General features: G+C 41.6%; 1 protein-coding gene across 2 annotated transcripts in view; it reads left to right on the forward strand.

The window, feature by feature from the left end:
• The window catches only part of slc6a5 (solute carrier family 6 member 5), a 33724-nt gene extending 12470 nt beyond the window's left edge, over nt 1–21254 (forward strand). For both annotated transcript variants that reach the window (XM_047363982.1, XM_047363983.1), the window contains 7 exons: nt 56–180; nt 338–450; nt 3460–3591; nt 3825–3924; nt 8149–8249; nt 14423–14590; nt 16998–21254. In XM_047363982.1, the coding sequence (XP_047219938.1) occupies nt 56–180; nt 338–450; nt 3460–3591; nt 3825–3924; nt 8149–8249; nt 14423–14590; nt 16998–17153 (895 nt within the window). In that variant the 3' untranslated portion in view covers nt 17154–21254. The remainder of the gene's footprint in view (nt 1–55; nt 181–337; nt 451–3459; nt 3592–3824; nt 3925–8148; nt 8250–14422; nt 14591–16997) is intronic.
• Nucleotides 21255–21714: the final 460 nt, after the last annotated feature.

Genomic DNA, 21714 nt, shown 5'->3' on the forward strand with positions numbered 1-21714 from the left:
TTTTACTTAATTGGCCTAAGCTACATTTGGTCCCCTCTTTTGGTTTTGTTTGCAGGGACACCATTATAGTGACGTGTACCAACAGTGCGACCAGTATATTTGCTGGATTTGTCATCTTCTCTGTCATTGGTTTCATGGCTCAGGAACTGAAGGTGCCAATTGAGAAGGTAGCAGATGAGGGTAAGCAAACCGAGCCATAAGCCAGAAACAGATAATGACAGGTGCTCAACAAAACACGTTCTCTTGTTTTTATCCGCTCTGGTGATCATTTATAAACATTTGTGTTCATATTGAATAAAAACAAGCATATTTGAGTGTTTCTGTGCATTTTTCTCAGGTCCAGGCATAGCCTTTGTGGTGTATCCTGAGGCTCTGACCAGACTTCCCCTGTCTCCTTTCTGGGCAATCATATTCTTCCTCATGCTTCTGACTCTTGGACTTGATACCATGGTAACTGCTGCATTTTTTTTCTTTTTCTTTTTTGCTGTTTGATATTGTTTGCATACTTGCAGTTTATATCTGTTCAGAATAAATTAATTTAAAACAATTCTATGCTTAGCCTGTTTAAATCGGTGTAATTTATGGTGATAACTCTGCAGTGAACAAACTTTGGGGTTGTCATCTGTGCAAGGCTGTGCAAGAGAGGATAAAAAGCATTGTAATTTTTTTGCCACATGGGGGCAGAAAAACTTTACAACACTCCTTGAAAATGATAACTGACCTTCACACTAAACATCACTTCAGGAGTCTGGTTAGAATAACAAGATCCCAGCCAACTGATTGCAGGACAGGAAGACTGCTTGTGTGACACATTTTGAGACATGTCACCAATAATGAAGTACTCTAAAAAAATCTATTTTAATGTCCATCTTAAAAAATAAATTCACTTCACAGGCTATATAAATTTCAGAATACGCCTGAAATCTTTATTAAACTAACCTGTGAAAATAGTGTCCACTCCAAGAAACAGTTAAGTAAGTCCCAAAGTACACTAAGTGTAGTAAATGCCATTAAACGTACTTCAAGTCAATTAGGTTTGACCAGGAAGTAACTGATGGAAGCAGTATGTTTCTCCTCTTTGTAGTAGTTTCTATAAAATTAAAGGTGTTATTTTACTGATTCTTCAAATTTACACCCATCAGTCAAAGAAAAGATGAGAAAGATAGTGAGAAATTAACCTAATACATATATAAAAAGTTTTTTATTGTTCATTAAACACAACTTCATGGTAAAAGTAACCCTGGTTTCTTCGGAGATGTTTGATTTAAATCCAATAGAAGTGTCTGTTCTGAAGCACTGACTTTGAAAAAAGAAAAAATTTGTGACAACTGAACTTCTGTGAAAAAGAGCAATGAATGAAATCATTATAATGTTAATAGTAGTAATATTAATAATAATAACAATAAATAATAAGATGTTTAAATAATTTGTGAGCATGATGTCTGTTCAGTGATAAAGCCTGAACTCTAAATTTAGAATTGAAAGTAAACACTATTGATAGCCTGAGGTTATAAGATACATTTGTTAATGTTTCTCCACTTCTACCTAACATTTAATAGAAGCTTTTGATGATTATCTCCATTTATGGTTCTGATGAATTAATAATGTGTTTCATCTGCATTCGTGATGGGAATAACTGGCTAATAGAGTAAGAGAAAGTTTGGATCTCATTTTGTTTTTGAAGCTACGGCACTGATGGTGGTAATCTTAGAAACAACCTTGTACAGTGAAAATTGTAAGTTTCCCAGTTGGAAAACGACAATTACCAAGTAATGAAGAACAATTACAACTTTATATTATTTTAATTTTTAAACTTTCTAATCTATTGAAAAATATAAATTGGTTTATTTGTCTGTTTGAATTTGAACTTATTTCTAAGTTAGCAAAATGTCTGTCAGAGGTATGAGTCTCCTGACTTCTGTTTGCTGCAGAGTAGACCTTCAACTTTGCAGGTAACATCCAGTGATGTGTAAACACTGCAGGCATTGACCCAATTAGCATAATTACCCATGCACGCTACCTGCTGCGACTGTCTGCTCAAGAGCTTGAACTCTCCAGGTAGCTGAACAAAGGCTTTCTGTGTGTGATTAGAAAGAGTCAAAAGTTTTTAAAAAGCAATTTAGCACATCTTACCATTGAAGTGAATTGTTCATTTGTAAACATCAGCTTCATGTTCTTTATTTTTTAATTATTCTCTGACATTTAACAGACCAAAGATTCATGGAAACAAAAAAGGAACAAATAGACATAAGTGGTCGAATATTATGAAAAAGACAGAAAACATCTCCTGGTGAATAATTATTTAAATGAACTAGACCTGTGGACGTCCACAATTTCCTTCCTAATATCCTATTATTTTTGATTTTCTCATTATGTCACAAAAGGAAGAAGTTTGTGTTTGAGGTGTTGCCTTAAAATGCCCCATATACATTTTATTTCAAATATTCTAAATAAAATGTTTTGGTAATATTAACTGACGTAAAAACAGAAAAAAACATTAGCCTGATTTAATGTCAGACAGTAAGAATAAAAAGTTTACGTGTCTTTTTATATGTAAATATATGGTTTCAGCTGTATGTTTTCATATACGTTGCTGTGCTGATTAACCTGATTATGCTTTGTTAAACCCATCAGTCCCTGGCATGTATTTTTTTAAGTACAGAGCACTTCCAAGAAGCATCCTGAGCAAACACATCCCCATAATGCATCAACTCCTTTAAGTGCAGTGGGATGCTCCTGAGCAGAGCAGAGGAGCAGAGTACACAGTGGCACATTAGGACACAAGTCAACAGAAACAGTAAATGATGATGTTATTTTGCCTTGGCAGTGGCAGCTCAGAGGAGAGGGCTGCCGACTTTGTTGTAGGAAGCAGCTCGGCAGTAATAGGCTTGGGATGCTGACAGGAAATTAGTTTTGGGAGCTCAGAAGGAAGTAGAGGAATGGAGAAGTGGCAGATCTAGCTCTGTGTCGGTGCGTTTTTGCTGTGTTCTCATGCATATGTTCTCACAATACCAGCCTCTTTAAACTTCCCTGTTTATATATTCATCCGCTGCACCCCTCTGGGCTCAAAGGCTCTTTCACCATTATGTCATATTTGCTTTTCTCCAGGCTAACTTCCACATGTCAGGTCGCTTTCCTGTAATCCACATTCTTCTTTTGTTTTCTTCTCCTTCTCAGAGTTATATAAATGTTCTTTTTAACTGTTTGGGAAGTAGATTAAATTAGTCTAAAAAGTGTTTATTGGATAAATGAAGACAAATGCTTCACAACACTAGATTCTGAAATTTTGACAGCCGCAGCTGCTCACATTTAAATGAGTTACCATTGCTGGCTGCAGGCAGGTAATTCTGCAGTAGAGAGAGACACCCAGAGAAGATATGTGATGAGTTGTTTTTTCCTCATTCCATCTTCTCTCCTGCCTAATCACATTATTCTCTTCTTCCCCAAACTGTTTTGTAGTTTGCCACCATCGAGACTATCGTAACATCCGTGTCGGACGAATACCCCAAATACTTGAGGAAACATAAACCACTCTTCACCCTGGTCTGCTGCCTCTCTTTTTTCATCCTGGGCTTTCCTATGATAACAGAGGTATAACTTAAACATAAGTGTGTCTGCATGTAAAACTAAGACATGGCCTTCAGAACCCTGGCATCTGAAACAACATTCAGTCTAATGGAGGGTTCTTACGTTTGATATCCTAGGTTGTATTGCACAATGACCTGAAAGGACAATAAAAAGACAGATTTAAAAAAGATTTGTTTTAATGCAGACTGATGCCTCAACAGTCTTACTAATGCTTTTTTGTGTGCTCACTTTTAAAGAGCGGGATGTACATGCTCCAGTTGGTTGACACATTTGCAGCCTCCTATTCTTTGGTCATCATTGCCATCTTTGAGCTGGTTGGGATTTCCTACCTCTACGGTGAGTAAATGACCTGCAACATGACCTTTGTTTTTGCATTTTATGCAACAAGCACTGAAAGGTCAGAGATCAGCTGATGGCTCGAGAGTTGCCAAAGCTGGCAGAATGTAAAATTGTAAATTTAAATGTAATCTCGCAATAGCTGCCGTGGTATATAATAAAACACCCGTATACTGTTCCATCCAAGTTATACATCCTTCATATTTGTGGCGTTTTTTTTTTCATTAGCAATTGCATTTTTCTTTATAAGCATTGCTGTTCAATTCAATTCAATTCAAAAATACTTTATTAATCCCAAAGGGAAATTAAATGTTGTTATAGCTCATATTAAGAAGGTTTCTTCAAAGAGCCGTTGTAGATGCTGATTGCTGTGGGCAAGAAGGATCTCCTGTAGCGCTCCGTCTTACAGCAGATCTGAAGAAGCCTCTGACTGAAGACACTCTGTTGCTGTAGGACAGTCTCATGAAGAGGATGCTCAGGGTTCTCCATAATATTCTTCATTTTATGAAGAATCCGTCTTTCCACAATGATCTCCAGAGGTTCCAGAGGAGTCCCCAGAACAGAGCCAGCCTTCTTTATCAGCTTGTTGAGCTTTTTTAAGTCCCTGGCTCTGATGTTGCTTCCCCAGCAGATGATGGCAGAAGAGATCACACTTTCCACAACAGACTTATAAAAGATATGCAGCATCTTGCTGCAAACACCAAAGGACCTAAGCTTCCTCAAGAAGTACAGTCTGCTCTGTCCCTTCTTGTAGATGGCTTCACATTTGCATCTCCACTCTAGTCTGTTGTCCAGGTGAACACCAAGGTATTTATACTCCTCCACCACCTCCACTTCTTCTCCCATGATGGAAATAGTTTTTGACTTATTCCTGTTTCTCTTAAAATATACAATCATCTCCTTTGTTTTAGTCACATTCAAAATGAGATGATTGTTTCCACACCATGCCACAAAGCGGTCCACCACCTTCCTATACTCAGCTTCTTGTCCATCTCTGATCCACCCCACGACTGCAGAATCATCCGAGTATTTCTGCAGATGACAGGAGTCTTTCTTGCATTGGAAGTCTGAGGTGTACAAAGTGAAAAGGAATGGTGAGAGTACAGTCCCCTGTGGTGCTCCTGTGCTGCTGACAACCTGGTTAGACTCACAACCCTTCAGTCTCACAAACTGTGGTCTGTTTGTCAGGTAGTCTTTGATCCAGGAGATTGTTGAGGCCTCCACCTGAGTCTTCTGGAGTTTCTGACAAAGCAGATCAGGTTGGATTGTATTAAATGCACTGGAGAAATCAAAGAACACGATCCTCACAGTGCTGCTGGCTTTGTCCAGATGACAGTGGGTTTGTTGAAGCAGGTGTATGATGGCATCTTCAACTCCAACTCCACAGCGAGAAGCAAACTGAAGGGGGTGCTGACGGTTTACTGTTTACTTACTCAGGTGGGCCAACAGGAGTCTCTCTAAGACCTTCATGATGTGAGATGTCAGGGCAACAGGTCTATAGTCAATGAGGACTGATGGGTGAGTTTTCTTTGGTACTGGAACAAGACAGGAGGTCTTCCACCGGAACCTTCTTCTGGGCCAGGCTAAGGTTGAAAAGGTGCTGCAGAATCCCACAGAGCTGCTCTGCACAGGCCTTCGGGACTCTAGGGCTGACATGATCTGGACCTGCAGTCTTATTCCGATTCAGTCTTTCCAGTTGCATCTTCACTTGACTTCTTGAGACACACAGGTGGAAGGGGGAAGCAAATGAAGCATCAGCATCTTCTGATATGGTTGAAGGCAAACATGTAGAAGCAGAAGGGTCCATGGCTGAGGTGGAAGATAAAACATTTGAGGTGTTACTGGACAGCTGTGGGTCGAAGGAGGGTGGGATGTCTGTTTAGCTGTGAGCAGGAGAGGAGGATGCTGAGCTTGTTTCAGAATTGAACCTATTGAAGAATGTGTTCACTTCATTGGTTCTGTCCAGACCTTCATCGGTCTGATCATCCTTCTACTTGAAGCCTGCTGTTCTGCCCAACTGTAAAATAAAAAACAAGCTTTTTGTTGAAAAAGCTTTGAAATGCATCAGTAGGTGACAGCATAAAATCTGCACTAATCACCCCTGGTTCTTGTCGCAGTTTTAAGGTTGAATGCCTGCACTTTATAAAACTGTCAGAGGGACTAGGAAAATGGAATGCAATACAGTGACATCTTAAGTTGGAGTAACTTCATGGTAGTAATTCAGCAAAGGACACATTTATTGCCACCTATACTAAAGATGAGTAAAAGGCATTAAAATTAATAATTGTTATTCTAGCAGCATAATCTCACACTGCAAAATATAGAAAAATCCAACCTTTGATTGAGTTTGATAAATCAGTGAAAAAAAAACAAATGTTAAGAAATTGTTTTTTTTTTTTTTTTTACATATATCTCTAGTTTCACACTTATTGCCAATACCTCTTAAGACGAATCTTTGACTATTACTTTTTGTTCGCTCTCACAAGATCATCTGATGTCCTGGCTCCTCTCTTATGCTCTTCTCTTTAGTTAATCCCACTGGTTTTCTTGGGACTTTAAGTTGGGTGACTGGTATGACCATTAAACAAGGCCGATCTTGTGTTTGGTGAATTATGTTTGTGTTGATTTAGCACAATGTTTTGGATCTTTGTCCTGCAGATAGACCCAAATGATGACCCATTTTTACCCTTTTTTAAAGGCCACTAGATTTTGTTTTTAAAAATCTCTTGGTATTTTAAAGAGTTCATGATCCAATTCCCTCCAGCAATTTTCCCAGGGCTGTTGAAAGAGAAGTGGGCCTGCAGCATACCATTCTCCACCATACCAAACAGTCAGCATGAGCTTCTTTTCAACATATTTATTGTGTGATTGACACAAAAATCACCTGGAGGGTTTTTGGCTGAAAAGCTCATCTGACCAAAGCACATGGTTCCACATAACGTCCCGGCAGATTTGATCAAACTACGTTTGTTACTGTTTGTGGTGGCAGGAGGGAAAAGTTGTTTTTACTCACCACTTCCAATACACTAATTAGTACGTGGATAATGTCTGTTGGTTGTTATGAACATTAAATGTTAAACATTTTAAAAAAAGTTTAAGTTATTTTCAAGGGACTGATAGTGACACAAATACTTGTGACACCAGTTATTTTGATAGAAAAAATTGTTTCTTAACATTAGTTTTTTTTCCCCACAGAATAAATGTTCTTAAATTAAAGGTTGAACAAAAAAAATCTTCTGTGTGAGATTTTCTTACAGGAAAAAAAAAACATGACTATTTTAGGTGTTTGTGTTCATTTCTACCAGGGGTGCAGGTAAACATGAATGCCTCAGAGTCACATGTGGTGTAGCAGTGTTCCGTCCCATTATTTGTTTTTAGTCCAGCCTGAGGCGTCACAAACTCACACGTTGTCAAACACCTCAGCTGGGACACCAATTACATCTGGGAGACTTTTGTGATTACGTTTGGCCTTTCAGGGGCTATTGGTTATTTGCCCCATTGTCCTTCATGCTGGTCCCCTGATATTCCCCACGTGACCACAAGGGGTCTCTGTTGTAATGTACAAGTCTGAAACGGCAATGAGCCCAGGACTCAGGTGTGTATCAGGTGGCTGTTACCAAGCAAGACACTTGGCTCCAGTTTGTCAGAGCATCAGCAAAGGTGACATATTGAAATGATTGTGTGACTCTGCCTCTTCATGTCACTCACAGTTATCCATCAATAAAGACGAAGGAATGAAGCCATCTGCTCCCTCACAGTTTGTCCAAAAATCAGATTATGCCCCCCCCCCCCCCCCTCTCTCTCTCTCTCACACACACACACACACACACACTTGTGTTTTACAATCTTTATGAGGACTTTTCACTTACTTCCATTGACTTCTATTAATTTTCCTTGATTTCTAGGGTCTGATCCTGACCTTAACCAGTTCATACCTAACCTTAACTCAATTCATACCCTAGTTCTGAACCTAACCCCTGTCCCAAGAAAAGTCAGGACCAGAAAAATGTCCTCACTTTGTCAAAATGTCCTCACTTTGCGATAATAATACGGAAAACTGTTCTCACTCAGCAGCAAGTACAAGAACACACACACACAAGAAATCTGGTGGTCTCCTTTTCAAGGGACCTTATCAAACCCAGGTCACTCTCTGTGTTTCCACTTTCCGTCTTCCCATCATTTCTCTTCTTTGATTTTATCTCTGTTTTTTTTTTGGGTGCACAGGTCTGCAGAGGTTCTGCGAGGACATCGAAATGATGATTGGTTTTCAACCAAACCGATTCTGGAGACTGTGCTGGGCCTTTGTGACTCCGACAATCCTGACGGTATGTTTGTTTTTCTTGTGGATATTTGAGTTTTAAAATGAATCAGTTCTCTCTATCACCTTCCAAGTGCATTAATTTGCTATCTGAAACAAGTGAAAATTACTTTGCAAACTGAAAATGGTTTTCTCTGTCCTCCTTCTGTGGTGCCAACACTTTTCAAATGTTTATTTCTCTCACTACATAAATATACCTGTTTTGAAGTCTGTCACTGCAGCTTCTGATTTAGTTCTACTTAAGCATCTTAGGCTAAGTGGAAAATTGGTTTATCTGTGTAAATTATGCATACTTTCTACGAAATCAGCCTTTGTTTGCTCAGTGCTATCCAGCAGAAGCTGTACCTTCCCTTGCACAAATTTTACTAATATGTCAGAGCTGGTCTCTGGCCTGCATAAATCTGTATAATTTACATAAACATAAGAAAAAACACTGCACCTTCATTGCAGAGGTGATGCTGACAAATGGACCTGCAGTTAACCTAGCTGCTTGTCCTGCTGTTGTTGGAGGTCTGTTTATTTATTCACTTTCTGCAGCTGATCCATTTCTGTCTGATTTCTGACTTCCATCTGTTTCATTTTCATCTGTTTAAATATTTCAAGCTAAATTGGTGTGTTTTTTCATTCAGTCACAAATTATACATAACATATATTTTTAATGTATTAGTTCATCCATCCATTTGGTTTACAGCATGTGAAACTGCCAGAACTTATAAAATAAGGCTCAGGGGTTCTGATATGAGGGGGTTGTGGCAGGAGATGCGGAGAAGAGAGGCGCTGCTGTCTGCACAGGTAAAGCTCCAAAGTTTGTTTAAAATAGTTACAATTTTGGGGTTTATAAGAAAGTTTTTGTCTCAGCCATAGTAAAAATAAGGACAAGGAGTTTAAAGCACAAAGCCGCAGTCTTTTGACTGCAGTGAAGTTAGTTTTTAGGTCGGACATTGGATATTTGTGCTTTGCGGATTCAGCAGTGTTTTTCTCCCGTTTGACCCAATGCAGACAGTCTGATTACAGGCAGCCGCTCTCAGCCTGCCCCCTTTTCCTGAAGACGGTGTTTCACTTGGAGACCATCAATAAATTTTGGAACCTATCGGGCTGTTCGCTTTCAGTCGATTCACTCAGTACAACACATGAGTATGGGATATCACGCCCTGGGTGTCCTGGCCGAAGCCACCTCTAATCACGCCTCCTGGGCAAATGATGTGGTGACAGGTGACAGGCCCCACCTGCACTATATACCTGTCCGTCATTGTCGTCATTACTCAGTTCTTATGCTCTTCACCTCGCTAAGAATACCTCTTTGAATTAGGCTAGGTAGCTGCTGCTGATGAGCTCTGTGTCTCTTTCAAAAGGCTACTTGGAACTAGTTCAACTGCTTTTGTTGGAGTTAGTCACTGCTGCCTGCTGGTAAGCATGTCTGCCGTGAAGCGCTAATTTCAAGCAGTTCGGTCTGGCTTTCGTGGTTCGGGCTGAGCACAAACTTAACGCAAGCGAAGCAGAAGTCTTTTATTTGTCCCTGTCCTCAGGGGTGCGGCTTCTCGTTTCATGAGAAGGACCAGCAAGGACCAGCATCTTCGCTGGAACCTGGAGAGGCTGGTTAAATCCCTCGAGAAGGTGCTGGGAGAGGCTGCTGTCTCACGGCAAGACCCACTGCTCTCCGAGGCAGGAGACCCAGTTTTGTCCGATTCTGATGAGGACGGCTTTTCGGTCGAAGTCCCCGCTTCCAGCTGGGCAGACTATATGGAGTATGTTGATGGGTTAGCCGATAGTGGAGGTGCTCGGTCTCAGCTTCAACTAGAACCCCTTCAGGGCGAGGAGGATGTACTGGACATTGGTTTGGATGTTCATGGTCTGTTCGATGATGAGGATGAGTCTCTGCCGAGTCAGGCTGCCGCTGCAGCATGAGGATGAGTCTCTGCCGAGTCAGGCTGCCGCTGCAGCAGACCCGGGTGTCACGTCTTTTGTCTCTCTTTGCCGCCGTGCAGCTGATACCCTGGACGTCGAATGGCCCTCCCCACTTCCTGCGGAGAAGCCATCGCGATTCGCCGGGTTTATCTCCCCTCGGAGCCGGCCGCAGTCAAGCACCATCTACACATGTTCCCAGACTTTGTCCTTATGGAACCAACCACTGTCCACCCGCGTCATGGTGCCGGGTTATGGACAGTATCTAGACCTGGAAGGTGCCGAAAAAACCAGACTGGTGAATATTCCGCCTATGGAACCGTCTTTGGCAGCATATCTGGCCCCGTCCCAAAATCATGGTGTGGGTTGTCCAACATCGCTTCCATCTAAGCACTGTAGGTTCTCCGCTGCTCAATTGGAGAAAATCTACACGGCTCAAGCGACCACTGCTCGTGCCCTGAGTTCCATTACTATGCTGCAAACATACCAAGCTATGCGCTTGGCGGAGCTTGGAGCCGCAACACCGCCAGAGAGCCCTTTGATGCCACTCTTGAATGAGGTGAGAATCCCCGCTGACTACATCCTCCGTGTATACCGCTGTGCAGCTCTGTCACTGGGCAGAGGGATGGCATCAACGGTGGTTGCGCAAAGGCACCTGTGGCTGACGCTCTCTGACATCCCGGATAGAGATAGAGCCATCTACCTGGACGAACCGGTGGTAGCTGACAGGCTGTTTGGGCAATCTCTCAACACAATATGGGCAAAATTCAAGCTGAGGAAAAAGCAGACCGAAGCACTACGTAGTATCATCCCCAGGCGAGATGTGAGACCCAAATCCAGCTCGGGCACTGGCAAACCAGATGTACCGCCACCCTCACCAAAGAGGATGATGCGGCCCGTGAGATTGAGCCCTCAGATGACACAGCCACAGAACCACGGCTAAGCTCCCCGAAGGACAGCCTAGAGCAGGGGTCCTCCTCCGGGGCTCCAGAGGGACTCAACGTCCCGGGAGAGGAAGGCACAGTCCTCCAAGCTGTGGAACTCGAGATTTAGGAGTTTCAGGAGTAGGTAGACATGTTTGCCAGTTTTTGGCAGGTGCCGTCCAAAAGATGTTTTGCTGGTGTTGTTCGGGATGCCAGCCCCAAGAGGCTCTGCGATTCCCCCACACAGTCTCCCAAGCACAATTTCCTCAATAATGTATTTGCACTAAAAGCCCTCAGTTTGGGTGCGTTGAATGTGTTTCTGAGCACTACAGTTGTTCCAAATGTTTGTATGTATGCTCCAAACGTTTCAATAAAGACAGCTTTTTCTATAGAAAAAAGTCAAAATCAAAGGGCTGCAGGCGACAGCCAAATGAGGCTGCACCTCTGCACATTGGGAGAGGGCCGCACCGTTCCACCAACAGTGCTGCAGGCCAGTACCGCCTGGCTGCACATCTCCATATGTGTAGCGCATGCGCACTCCAACCTTGGGTGGAGAGGACCGTTGCTATGGGTTACCATTTACAGTTTTGCCGGAGACCACCCCGCTTTGCTGGTATGGTAACCGCACACTCCCCAGCTGTTATTTTGTTGTTCTGAAAAAAGGGGGCGGGCTCCATCCAATCCTGGACTTGAGAGTTCTGAACAAATACCTCAGAAGATACAAGTTCAAAATGTTAACACTCCCGTCATGCTGCGGGGTCGGGGGTCCTGTTGTGGGTGCGGTGCTTGGTGGGGTCTGCCCTGTTCCGCTGGTGGGCGGGGGTGGTATTGCGCGAGGCCCTTGCCTTGCCGTTGCAGCGCGCTGTGTGGTGGGGAAGCGGGGTGCGGCAGGGGTGCTTAGAGCGGGGCTTAGTGTGGAGCTTGCGCTGGGTGGGTGTGGCTTCATCGGCCTCTCGGCTATGGAGTTCACCTGTGGGGGTTTCCCTTGTGGGGGAGGGGATTTGTGGCGTTTGGGTTCGGGGGCATGTGTTCGATATCAGTGTCCTTGTTGGGGGTGGCCCTGTGGGGAGGTTCATGTTGGGGTCCACTGGGGGTGGGAGGCTCATGGGGTTGGGATCGGAGCTCATTGGGGGGTTGGGACTGCTCCGTCCTGGGGCGACTCTGGTTGGCGGGCTGGTTTGGGCCATGTGGACCCCTCTTTTTTACATAGCCCCCTCTCTGGAGGTGGATGGGGGTTGTTGGGGACTGGGTTCATCGCTGCGGCTCCCTAGGACTTCTGCATTGTCGCTGCTGGGTCGTTCCCCTGGGACTCTCCACTGCTCTTCTCTGGGGGGGTTGCGGTAGTCCCGGCGGTGGTTCTCCTGGGGTTCCTGTGCTTTGGATGTCTGTGGCTCGGATCTCCTCACTGTCCACCCGGGGACCATGGGGCAGGTCGGTGGGTCCTCAAACTCCCTATTGCATATTTTTGTGGAGAAACCTTGTATACAAAGCGCGTCCACACTCATACTCACAGGTGATAAGCTTCAGGTGTTGACAGATACACAGATGTTTTATATTGGGCTGCAATCATCTCCTCCACATCCCATTCAGGAAGTTGTTCCCACAAAGCTACCAACCCCCTACCTTCAGATCCTCTGCCTGCACCAAAGATCTCCGAGGAAGATCTAAACAGGCTCTTTCAGCACATGAAAACAAAGAAAGCTGGAGGACCTGTTAACGTCTTCCCATCATGCCTGAAAGCCTGTGCAAATCAACTCGCTCCGATCTTCACCTGAATCTTCAGTCACTGGAGAAGTGTGAGGTCCCCTCCTGCCTCAAACGATCCACCATCAGCCCGGTGCCCAAGAGACCCACCATCCTAGGATTAAATGACTACAGGCCTGTAGCCCTGACGTCTGTGGTCATGAAATCCTTTGAGCGGCTGGTGTTGAAGCACCTGAAAGATGTCACAGGCCCCCTGCTGGAACCCCTGCAGTTTGCTTACTGAGCAAACAGGTCGGCAGATGATGCTGTCAACTTAGGTCTACACTTCATCCTGGAACACCTCGACCACCCAGGGACGTACGCCAGGATCCTGTTTGTAGACTTCAGCTCGGCCTTCAACACGATCATACCAGACTTTCTCCACCAGAAGCTCACCCAGCTCAACGTCCCAGCCTCCACTTGACAGTGGATCAACAGCTTCCTGACGGACCGACAGCAGCAGGTGAGACTGGGGAGTATCCTCTCCCGAACCAGATCAATAAGTACCGGTGCCCCCCAGGGGTGTGTTCTATCCCCGCCCCTCTTCTCCCTCTACACAAATGACTGCACCTCAGTGGACTCATCCGTGAAACTCCTGAAGTTTGCAGACGACACCACTGTAATTGGTCTGATCCAGGATGGTGATGAGTCTGCATACAGACAGGAGGTAGATCGGCTGGTACACTGGTGTTGTCAGAACTACCTTGAACTCAACCCACTCAAGACTGTGGAAATGGTGGTGGACTTTCGGAGAACACCACTACCATACACCCCTCCCTCACCATCCTCAACAACACTGTGTCGGCTGTGGACCACTTCAGGTTCTTAGGAACCACCATCTCTGAGGACCTGAGATGGTCTTCACACATAGACACTGTTCGAAAGAAGGCTCAGCAGAGACTGTACTTCCTGAGGCAACTCAAGAAGTTCAACCTTCCACAGGAGCTGCTGGTCATCTTCTACACTGCCATCATTCAGTCTGTCCTGTCTTCATCCATCTCAGTGTGGTTTGGCTCATCCACAAAACAGGACGGGTCCAGACTGCAAAGAAATAATCAGGACTGCAGAGAGAATAATCAGGGCTGACCTTCCCTCCATCCAGGACTTATACAGGTCTAGGGTCAGGAAAAAGAGCAAAAATCTCTGCAGACCCCACACACCCTGCACATAAACTGTTTAGAGATTTACCTTCAGGCCACCGCTACAGAGCGCTGTTCACTAAAACCAGCCGCCACAGAGACAGTTTCTTCCCCTGGCTGTTTCTCTGTTGAACATTCAATAAAGTACAAAACAACAGGATACAGATGTTGCAAATGCACCTTTATTTATATATGTGTATATTTGTGTATTGTATATATGTATATTCTGTAATGCAAAAACAAAACCAGAGAGCAAAATGTACCGGAGTCAAATTCCTTGTTTGTATGTACGAACTTGGCAATAAAGCTGATTCTGATTTTAATTCAACATCTGTTTACCATGATTGAATGTTTTATTGTTTTATACATTTCATCATAACCAAATACATCACTTAATTACATGTTTAATTAGCTTCCTTAATACATTACAAACCAAGTTCTTAAAAGTAATCAAAGGTTCATTATTTGTGCAGGGCATCCTGGGTCTCAGTCTGTACCAGTGGAAAGGGATGACATATGAGGACTACACCTACCCCACCTGGTCTATGGTTCTGGGCTGGCTCATGGTTATTTGCTCAGTAATCTGGATCCCCATCATGTTTGCCATTAAGATGCACCTGGCCCCTGGCACCATAGTTGAGGTAATAATTAAGATGAAACTGTGGCAGGATATTGTCTCATATTTTTTTGTTTTTGACACACATGCATACACACACACACATGTACACACTGGGAAATCAATAGTCTCATCCGTCTCTCATTAGCATGGAGAGACAAGCTGGAGGCTGAGGATTAATTCATTTATATTTGTGGGAGTCTTCCGAGTCTCTTTTAAACGCTTTGATTAATGGATGATGATGATTGTGGCTTTATGTCCAAACAGCTTTGTTTTCTCAGTTTCGCTGACAGAAGCATCAATTACGGATTTCTTGTCTACATTACGTTTCTTATCTGGGAAAATAACCATGAATGCAAGCTCTCATCTGATCTAAAGTTAATTAATTAAGTCCTTCTTTCATTTTCTGTCTTGGTTATCGTATAACCCACCATACATTCCCCAGCCAAACTGCTTTTAAACTCCATTTGTGGTTTAGCAATGAAGATACCATGTTACTGTTAGTCATCAGTGTCAAATTACCCATGTTCTTTTATGTCTCCAACACCCTTCTATATAATTCAAAATCAACTTTAAGATCCTCATGATTGCACATTTCCTGGTTATTTATATTTTATTTCTTTTTCTACCTAATTTTTCCTCTTTTCTCTTTGCCAGTTTAGTTGAATCTTTGAACTGTTTCAAAAAGCTTGTCAAATGCACATGTTTGACATAACTCTGATTTCCCACAACCACTTCATGTAGTTGGAAATTAACAATTTTTGAATAGTGGGAAGAATACCCACAGAAAACCTCGTTTGGGGAGAATATGCAGAATCTGAACAAAAAAGGCCTTAGCTGAGTTTTGAACCAGACAGTTTGTAATGCTTACATACCACTAAACATTATTTATTGCTGCATACGTACATACTTGCAAAAGCATGAATCCCCAATGAACATTATTGTATCTTTATGTGGTAGACCTACAACCCACTTCTGTGCAATTTGATTTCTGTGAAAAAGACTTCAGGTTTGAAGGAAGGCAATAGTGAACAAAATCATCATGAAGACCAAGGAACTCCCCAGACAGGTCAGGGACAAAGCTGCGGATTAGTTTAAAGCATGGTACAGTAATAAAACAATATCACAGGCTATGGACATCTCATGGAGCTTTGTACAATTTATAATCCTAACAGGGAAAAAAAGTATGGCCTAGCGGTGAACCTACTAAAACATGGTGGTTTGCCTAAACTCCGAGGCTGAGAAGGGAGGTCATTAACCAGAGGAGCAGCCAGGAGGCCCACTGTAGAGATCCACAACTCATGTGAAAGAATCTATTGAAAACCAAGAGCTACTGTATGCACCTCACATGAGCAAGACCCTTAGCCCCTGAATGCTCCCCGGCCGCCACACTGCTCCCTGAGGGATGGATTGAATGCAGAGGACAATTTCTCCATTGTGAGATCAATAAAGATTACATTATTATATTATTATTATTATTAAACAGATCACAAATATATAAGATGTGAACATTTTGCAATTGTCAGGTATGACAGCTGTCACAAGATGAAGATGTTCCTTCAAACATCTTTGTAATTCTAGCTTTAGTGTAATGAGAACAGAGTAGAATTCTACATTAAGTAAAACTGTTTTGCACACATAAAATATTTATGTACCCTGCATAATACTCATTCCAGACCTCATGCGGAATAACCTCACCCGGATCTGTTTGTTTTGACCACACCAGAGCAGTCTAGATTGGGGTTAGGAATATTCAAATAGACACTTAAAATGACACCTTTCATGGAAGAAGTGGGTTTGAGAAATCAATCAAAATCTTGATTATCTGGGAGCGATTGGATACCTGGGAAAGTGCCTCGCATAAAACACATGTCCACCAGTTAAGCTTGAGTTATTTTGCAAAGAAAAATGCCTAGATTTTTCCTTTAATTGTGCAAAGCTTGTGGAGACATACTCCACAAGATTTGCAGCTGTAATTGCAGCAAATTTTGCTTTTAAAATGCATTTAGTCAGAGGTCTAAACCGAAGTGCGCAGAACACTTTTGAAAACATGTATCATTTTCTTTTGGTTCACAATTATGTGCTCCTTTGTTTTTACACATTAGAAGCCCACATCTGACATAGATTTCAGTGCCCAAGATACTTAAAGGTCACAAAGAGTGTTGGAAGCACACACAAAAAAGACAAGTTTATGTGGATTTATTCCAGCTGATAAAGTCATCACATGATCTACCAATAATATTGACTTTGACTGATTTTCTAATTTATTATAAGCCATAGTATGTAATGTTTAAAGTTGGCATTAATCAGTGCCATGAAAATAACTGAAAAACAGACACGGTTAACAAAGCAACTGACAGCAAAATACACTGCTGAATGCTAATGTACCCATGATGTGTGGGTTAAAACAGGAACTGTGTTTTTTCTTGCAGCGCCTGAAGTTGGTCTGCTCCCCTCAGCCCGACTGGGGACCTTTCCTGATGAAGCACCGTGGAAATCGCTACAAGAACATGACTGACCCATTAGGAACCAGCTCCCTGGGTCTCAAACTGCCCCCAAAGGACTTCCAGCTTGGTTCCTATCAGTAGCAGCTTTTCTGGCAGCAGCATCTTCCAATTTTTGCAGGGGACACTGGGAATGGGGTAGATGCCTGCTTCCAGGCTGTTTTCTCCTCCACATCCTCTTCTTCCTCCTCTGTTTTCCTCCTGCTTTGTACTTCACTCTATTTGCTTCCCCTCTTTAAAATGGAAGTGGAAACAGGTTTTTCCACTTCTTTTACTTCTTCACCACTTCCTGTCTTGTCCTTGGGAGGGGTGGATATCCAAGTGCAGTTTGCTTTTCCTGCTGCTACTCAGTACTCAGTTAATGGTCTATCATGGGCTCCCACACATGACCACTGATTACTCCACAGCCCCTTCCAGGGAACTCATTCCAAGAGAAAGATTGTGTCATAAAATGATACAACTCAGACTGCACATGCAATATTAGACTCACAATAGCTGTTCCCTCCAGAATTGTGTTTGCTTGTATGTGTGTGTGGCATTGCATTTCTGTGTAGAGAAAATGAATCATGTCAGTGGCAGCAGACAGAAAAACCAAAAGAAAATTAAACTCCAGAAAAAAAAGAGGTTCAATAAGCTTGGTGAGGATCTTGGTTTTGGGTCCATCTGTCTATAGAATTTCATCTGAAACATAAATACTGTCTCGGAAAAAATAAAAATAAGACCCACTATGCTTTGTTATCATGTTTCCAGCACTATGTATTTATAGTCATGCCAGCTACAGTTCTGTCGCTCTTGCTTTGTCAGAAATAGATTATGATATCTGTAATTTGTGCCTCCTATGTCCCAGTAGAGTAGCGAATGCGTCCTGATTACCAGTTCTGCGTGTTACACTTTGGCCTTTACCAACTCAGCATTGGAATAGAAGCTTGGATTCTCTTTGTCTCTGAACCCAAGGGACAGAATGTGATACCTTATCTCTCTGTTTCTTTACTAAGTTGTGTTTCAGCTGCTCTATCTGTAAATATGCAGCGGCAAAATGTTGAAAGTTATCCGAATAGCCAAGCCATTTCATTGGTGACTACATGGCCATTTAACCCTTTCAGGTTGACGAAGATGACCTCATAGTCACTCTATGTGCATATATTTTAAATGTCTACTGAATTATGTATGTGTTGTGACTTTGTCAAGCCATATATAAAAATCTTATTTGCAATGTACATTACATAAGTAAAGTAACTATATCCAATATATAAATATATATGCATAAACATTATTTATATCGATACATCTATATCTATCTTGCTCTATCTCTCTCTATACATATACATATATACACATACATACATATATATATATACACACACACCACAACACACATGCATACATATACACACACACACACACACACACATGCATATACACACACACACACACACATATATTTATATATAAATATAAAACCTCCAGAGGAGGACATAGCAAACAAGACAGAGATCAAGAGTGTTTGTGTGTGTAAATGTCCTCTAATGTTACTCTTGCTAAGACGTAATGTTTTTTACAAAGTGCAATCCTCATGAAAAAACTATCCCACACTATCTGCATGTGTGTGTCAAATCTTCACTGGAGGAGCAACTGCTACCTGCAAGCAAATTCAAATTTAGACTAGAAAACTGCCTTGCTCCCTCATGGAAGTTCACTTTGTCCCTTGTTTGTGGTAGATTATTGGAGACCTTGTTGTCATTTCTGAAATCTTGCCTCTCTGTGTGTCCTCGTTGAAACAGGGTCTCAGGTATACTTGTCAGACTACTGTGGTAGCTTCAGGAAAAATGGCATCGGGCGAATAGAAAAGTAGAGCCTCTTTTGTGTTTAATCACAATGACCACCAAGTTGAAAAAGATTTTTATCAAAATTACTTTCTCGGAGAACCTCCATGAAGCCCACGTTTTGCTCACCTATGCCTAAATGCACCTTGCTTTGACTCTCAAGTGTGATGAGTGACTCATTCCACTTTGAACAGCTGCGTGCAAGGAGTTCTTATGCTGGTGTGCTCCTAAAAGAACAGTTAAAATAGTGTACTGCACGGCATATTTGATTTGTAAACAGTGAAAGGCTTTTAGCAGCTTTCAGAACCTGTCACAGTCTCACTGTGGTCCATCAGAATCAGACACATTAGTGAAATTTAGCACTAGTTCCTTTCAGTTATGATATACTGACATCATCCTCATAACTGAGCTGCTGTAAATGTGTTTCTGTGGGTTTAACAAATTGAAAGAGTGCAAGTCTACAGGTGATCGGACTTGAAATGTCACGACAGGCCACTAATGGGGGCTGCCAACTTATTAACTTAACAGAAACACTATGTACCCACCTAGAAGCAGTTAGTGGATTTTACTCTTGACCAGCTGGTTTCATCTTTTTGAGCTTAAGCAGAGTTCTGATTGGTGTAAGATGCTTTTATCACTGCAGGCTTTCAATTGTGGAGTGTTTTGTAGCGGAGGATGAAAAAGCAATTGCTAAAAGTTTAAGGCTTTTATTCCTACTTCTCTAAGCCATGTCTTTTTATGACCTTGACACGAAAATAGCACAGATACTAAGTCAGAGGTTGTTTGAAAACAAAACATATTCAGTTAATAATGAGCACAAATATACTGATGTTAAACAGCTTGCTCGCTGAACTGTGTTCCTTTTACTACGTCGTGCATTTAGCTCTATTTGTGATTAAAAAAAATGTATGTCTGTTTTTGGCTTGCGTGTGTGTGTGTGTGTGTGTGTGTGTGTGTGTGTGTGTTTGTCTCTGTATGTTTAATCAATCTCCACTTAGCTATCAATCAAATGTTTGCATGACTGATAGATTGTAGAAATAAGCAGGGAGGATTTACAAGCAGTTCCTAGAATTCCTCTCCCTGACTATGAGAGAATCTTTATGGACTAGTGGTCCAAACTTCAGTAATTATGTAATGCTAACTTTAAACCCAAATCTGCTCCAAAAATACTCCAATGGCCTCTCTATTAATCAGAGATTAAAAACTGGAGTGCAATTTCATAGCATATGTTCTATGGAGAAGGCATTTAGTTTATTCCTGCAAGGCTTTAAATATAGATAAATCCTTTATATCCAAAATCATTTAATAACTTTATTCACAGGTGACATCTATACATTTACATTTTATGTCCCTGTGTTACCATTGTATAGGGATTCTTTGCCTATGGTCGGGAAGAAAAATAAAATCCACTTAGGGTTTCGTTTCAACCACATATATTTGTAAAATATATCAAATGAAGAGCTTGCATGTGCAGTTTATGTTGCTATACCTTAATGTCCATGTGTAGTTATCGGTTTTCTCCTCACAGTATAAGTCTGTGCATGTTTACTTTAGGGAACCTTTAGTTGAACAGAGACACAAAACGGAAGGGTTGAGAAGAGAAAAGAGAAAAAATATATATATCAGCTAAAGAAAACTCTTGGCCTGTGAGTCACCTTTGGGCAGTGTAAGTAACCAAATAATGAGTACTTTATGTGAGATTGTAGTTGAAATAGAACATAAAAATTTTAAAAAGGAATGTGTCATCTGCGTATAGGAAGTTGAGATACTGCCATCCATTTAACATGTAGTTGTTCTTTGATGTTTGCCAATATGTTACAGCGCATCTTCAGGTAACCATTGGCCTTATAGATGTTCTAGAAAAAGTAGAATTATTATATGTACTTAAAATTACCACTACAGCATAGCCGTCTGTCTCATAAGGTACCAGTATTTCTATTGTTATGTCTGTTGTGTCTTTTCGGCACTTTATTGTGTGACCTATGAGTGCATAGGTTAAATTTCTAATTACTTGAGTAATGTCATATATTTCTGTGTGTCCTATGTGAGGCACTGCTGCCTATGGATATAGATATGTGCCTCCAACAGCCCATGACATTTATTTAATTTAAAAATTGAGAATAGATATATAATAAAACTATGTTTTAAAATGTGTGTGATGTGTAAAAAACAGAAGATATATATCATAAATGTGAAATGCATCTATTTATTTTCATCATCAATTATTGAGGCTCTACCTCAGATTTTGTATTTAAGTATAGAAATGCAATTGGATTATAGTATCTTTGCCAATAATAATATATCGCTGATAAATCATAAAATGTATAATGTATGAATCAATAAATAAATGTTATTGTTTTTCTTTTGTTGTTGTTGTCACTGACTTCTTTTGCATTTGCAAAGCTTAAAACAATACAGATGAGGTAATTATGTTACAACAACAATATAGTCCCCTCTGTGATTTAAACTGTCACTCAACTTCCACATTTAGCTAATACATAACTGAAGGCATCTCCTCCTCAATGTGTTACAGTTCACTGCTTTGTGAAAATGTAACACACCGCTTGTTGTTTAGTGGAACATAATGATCAAAGAAGATGAGAGTAGGAAGAAAGAGGATTTCAACACTCCTGCAGGCACGTTTGTTAGAACGTGTGATGTGTTGCTCTACTCATTGCAGCAGACAAGCTGGCATATTTCAAACGGCACTCATTTGCAATTGAAATAAATTTTAGAGCAGCTCAGTGATTACTGCTGTATTTTTGACATGCATATAAGGTCATTTGGCTAAAGCTGCAAAGACTGTAAAAGCTTATAGAGAA

This window comes from Girardinichthys multiradiatus, chromosome 4 (genome assembly GCF_021462225.1).
Source record: "Girardinichthys multiradiatus isolate DD_20200921_A chromosome 4, DD_fGirMul_XY1, whole genome shotgun sequence".
NCBI classification, from domain to species: Eukaryota; Metazoa; Chordata; class Actinopteri; order Cyprinodontiformes; family Goodeidae; genus Girardinichthys; species Girardinichthys multiradiatus.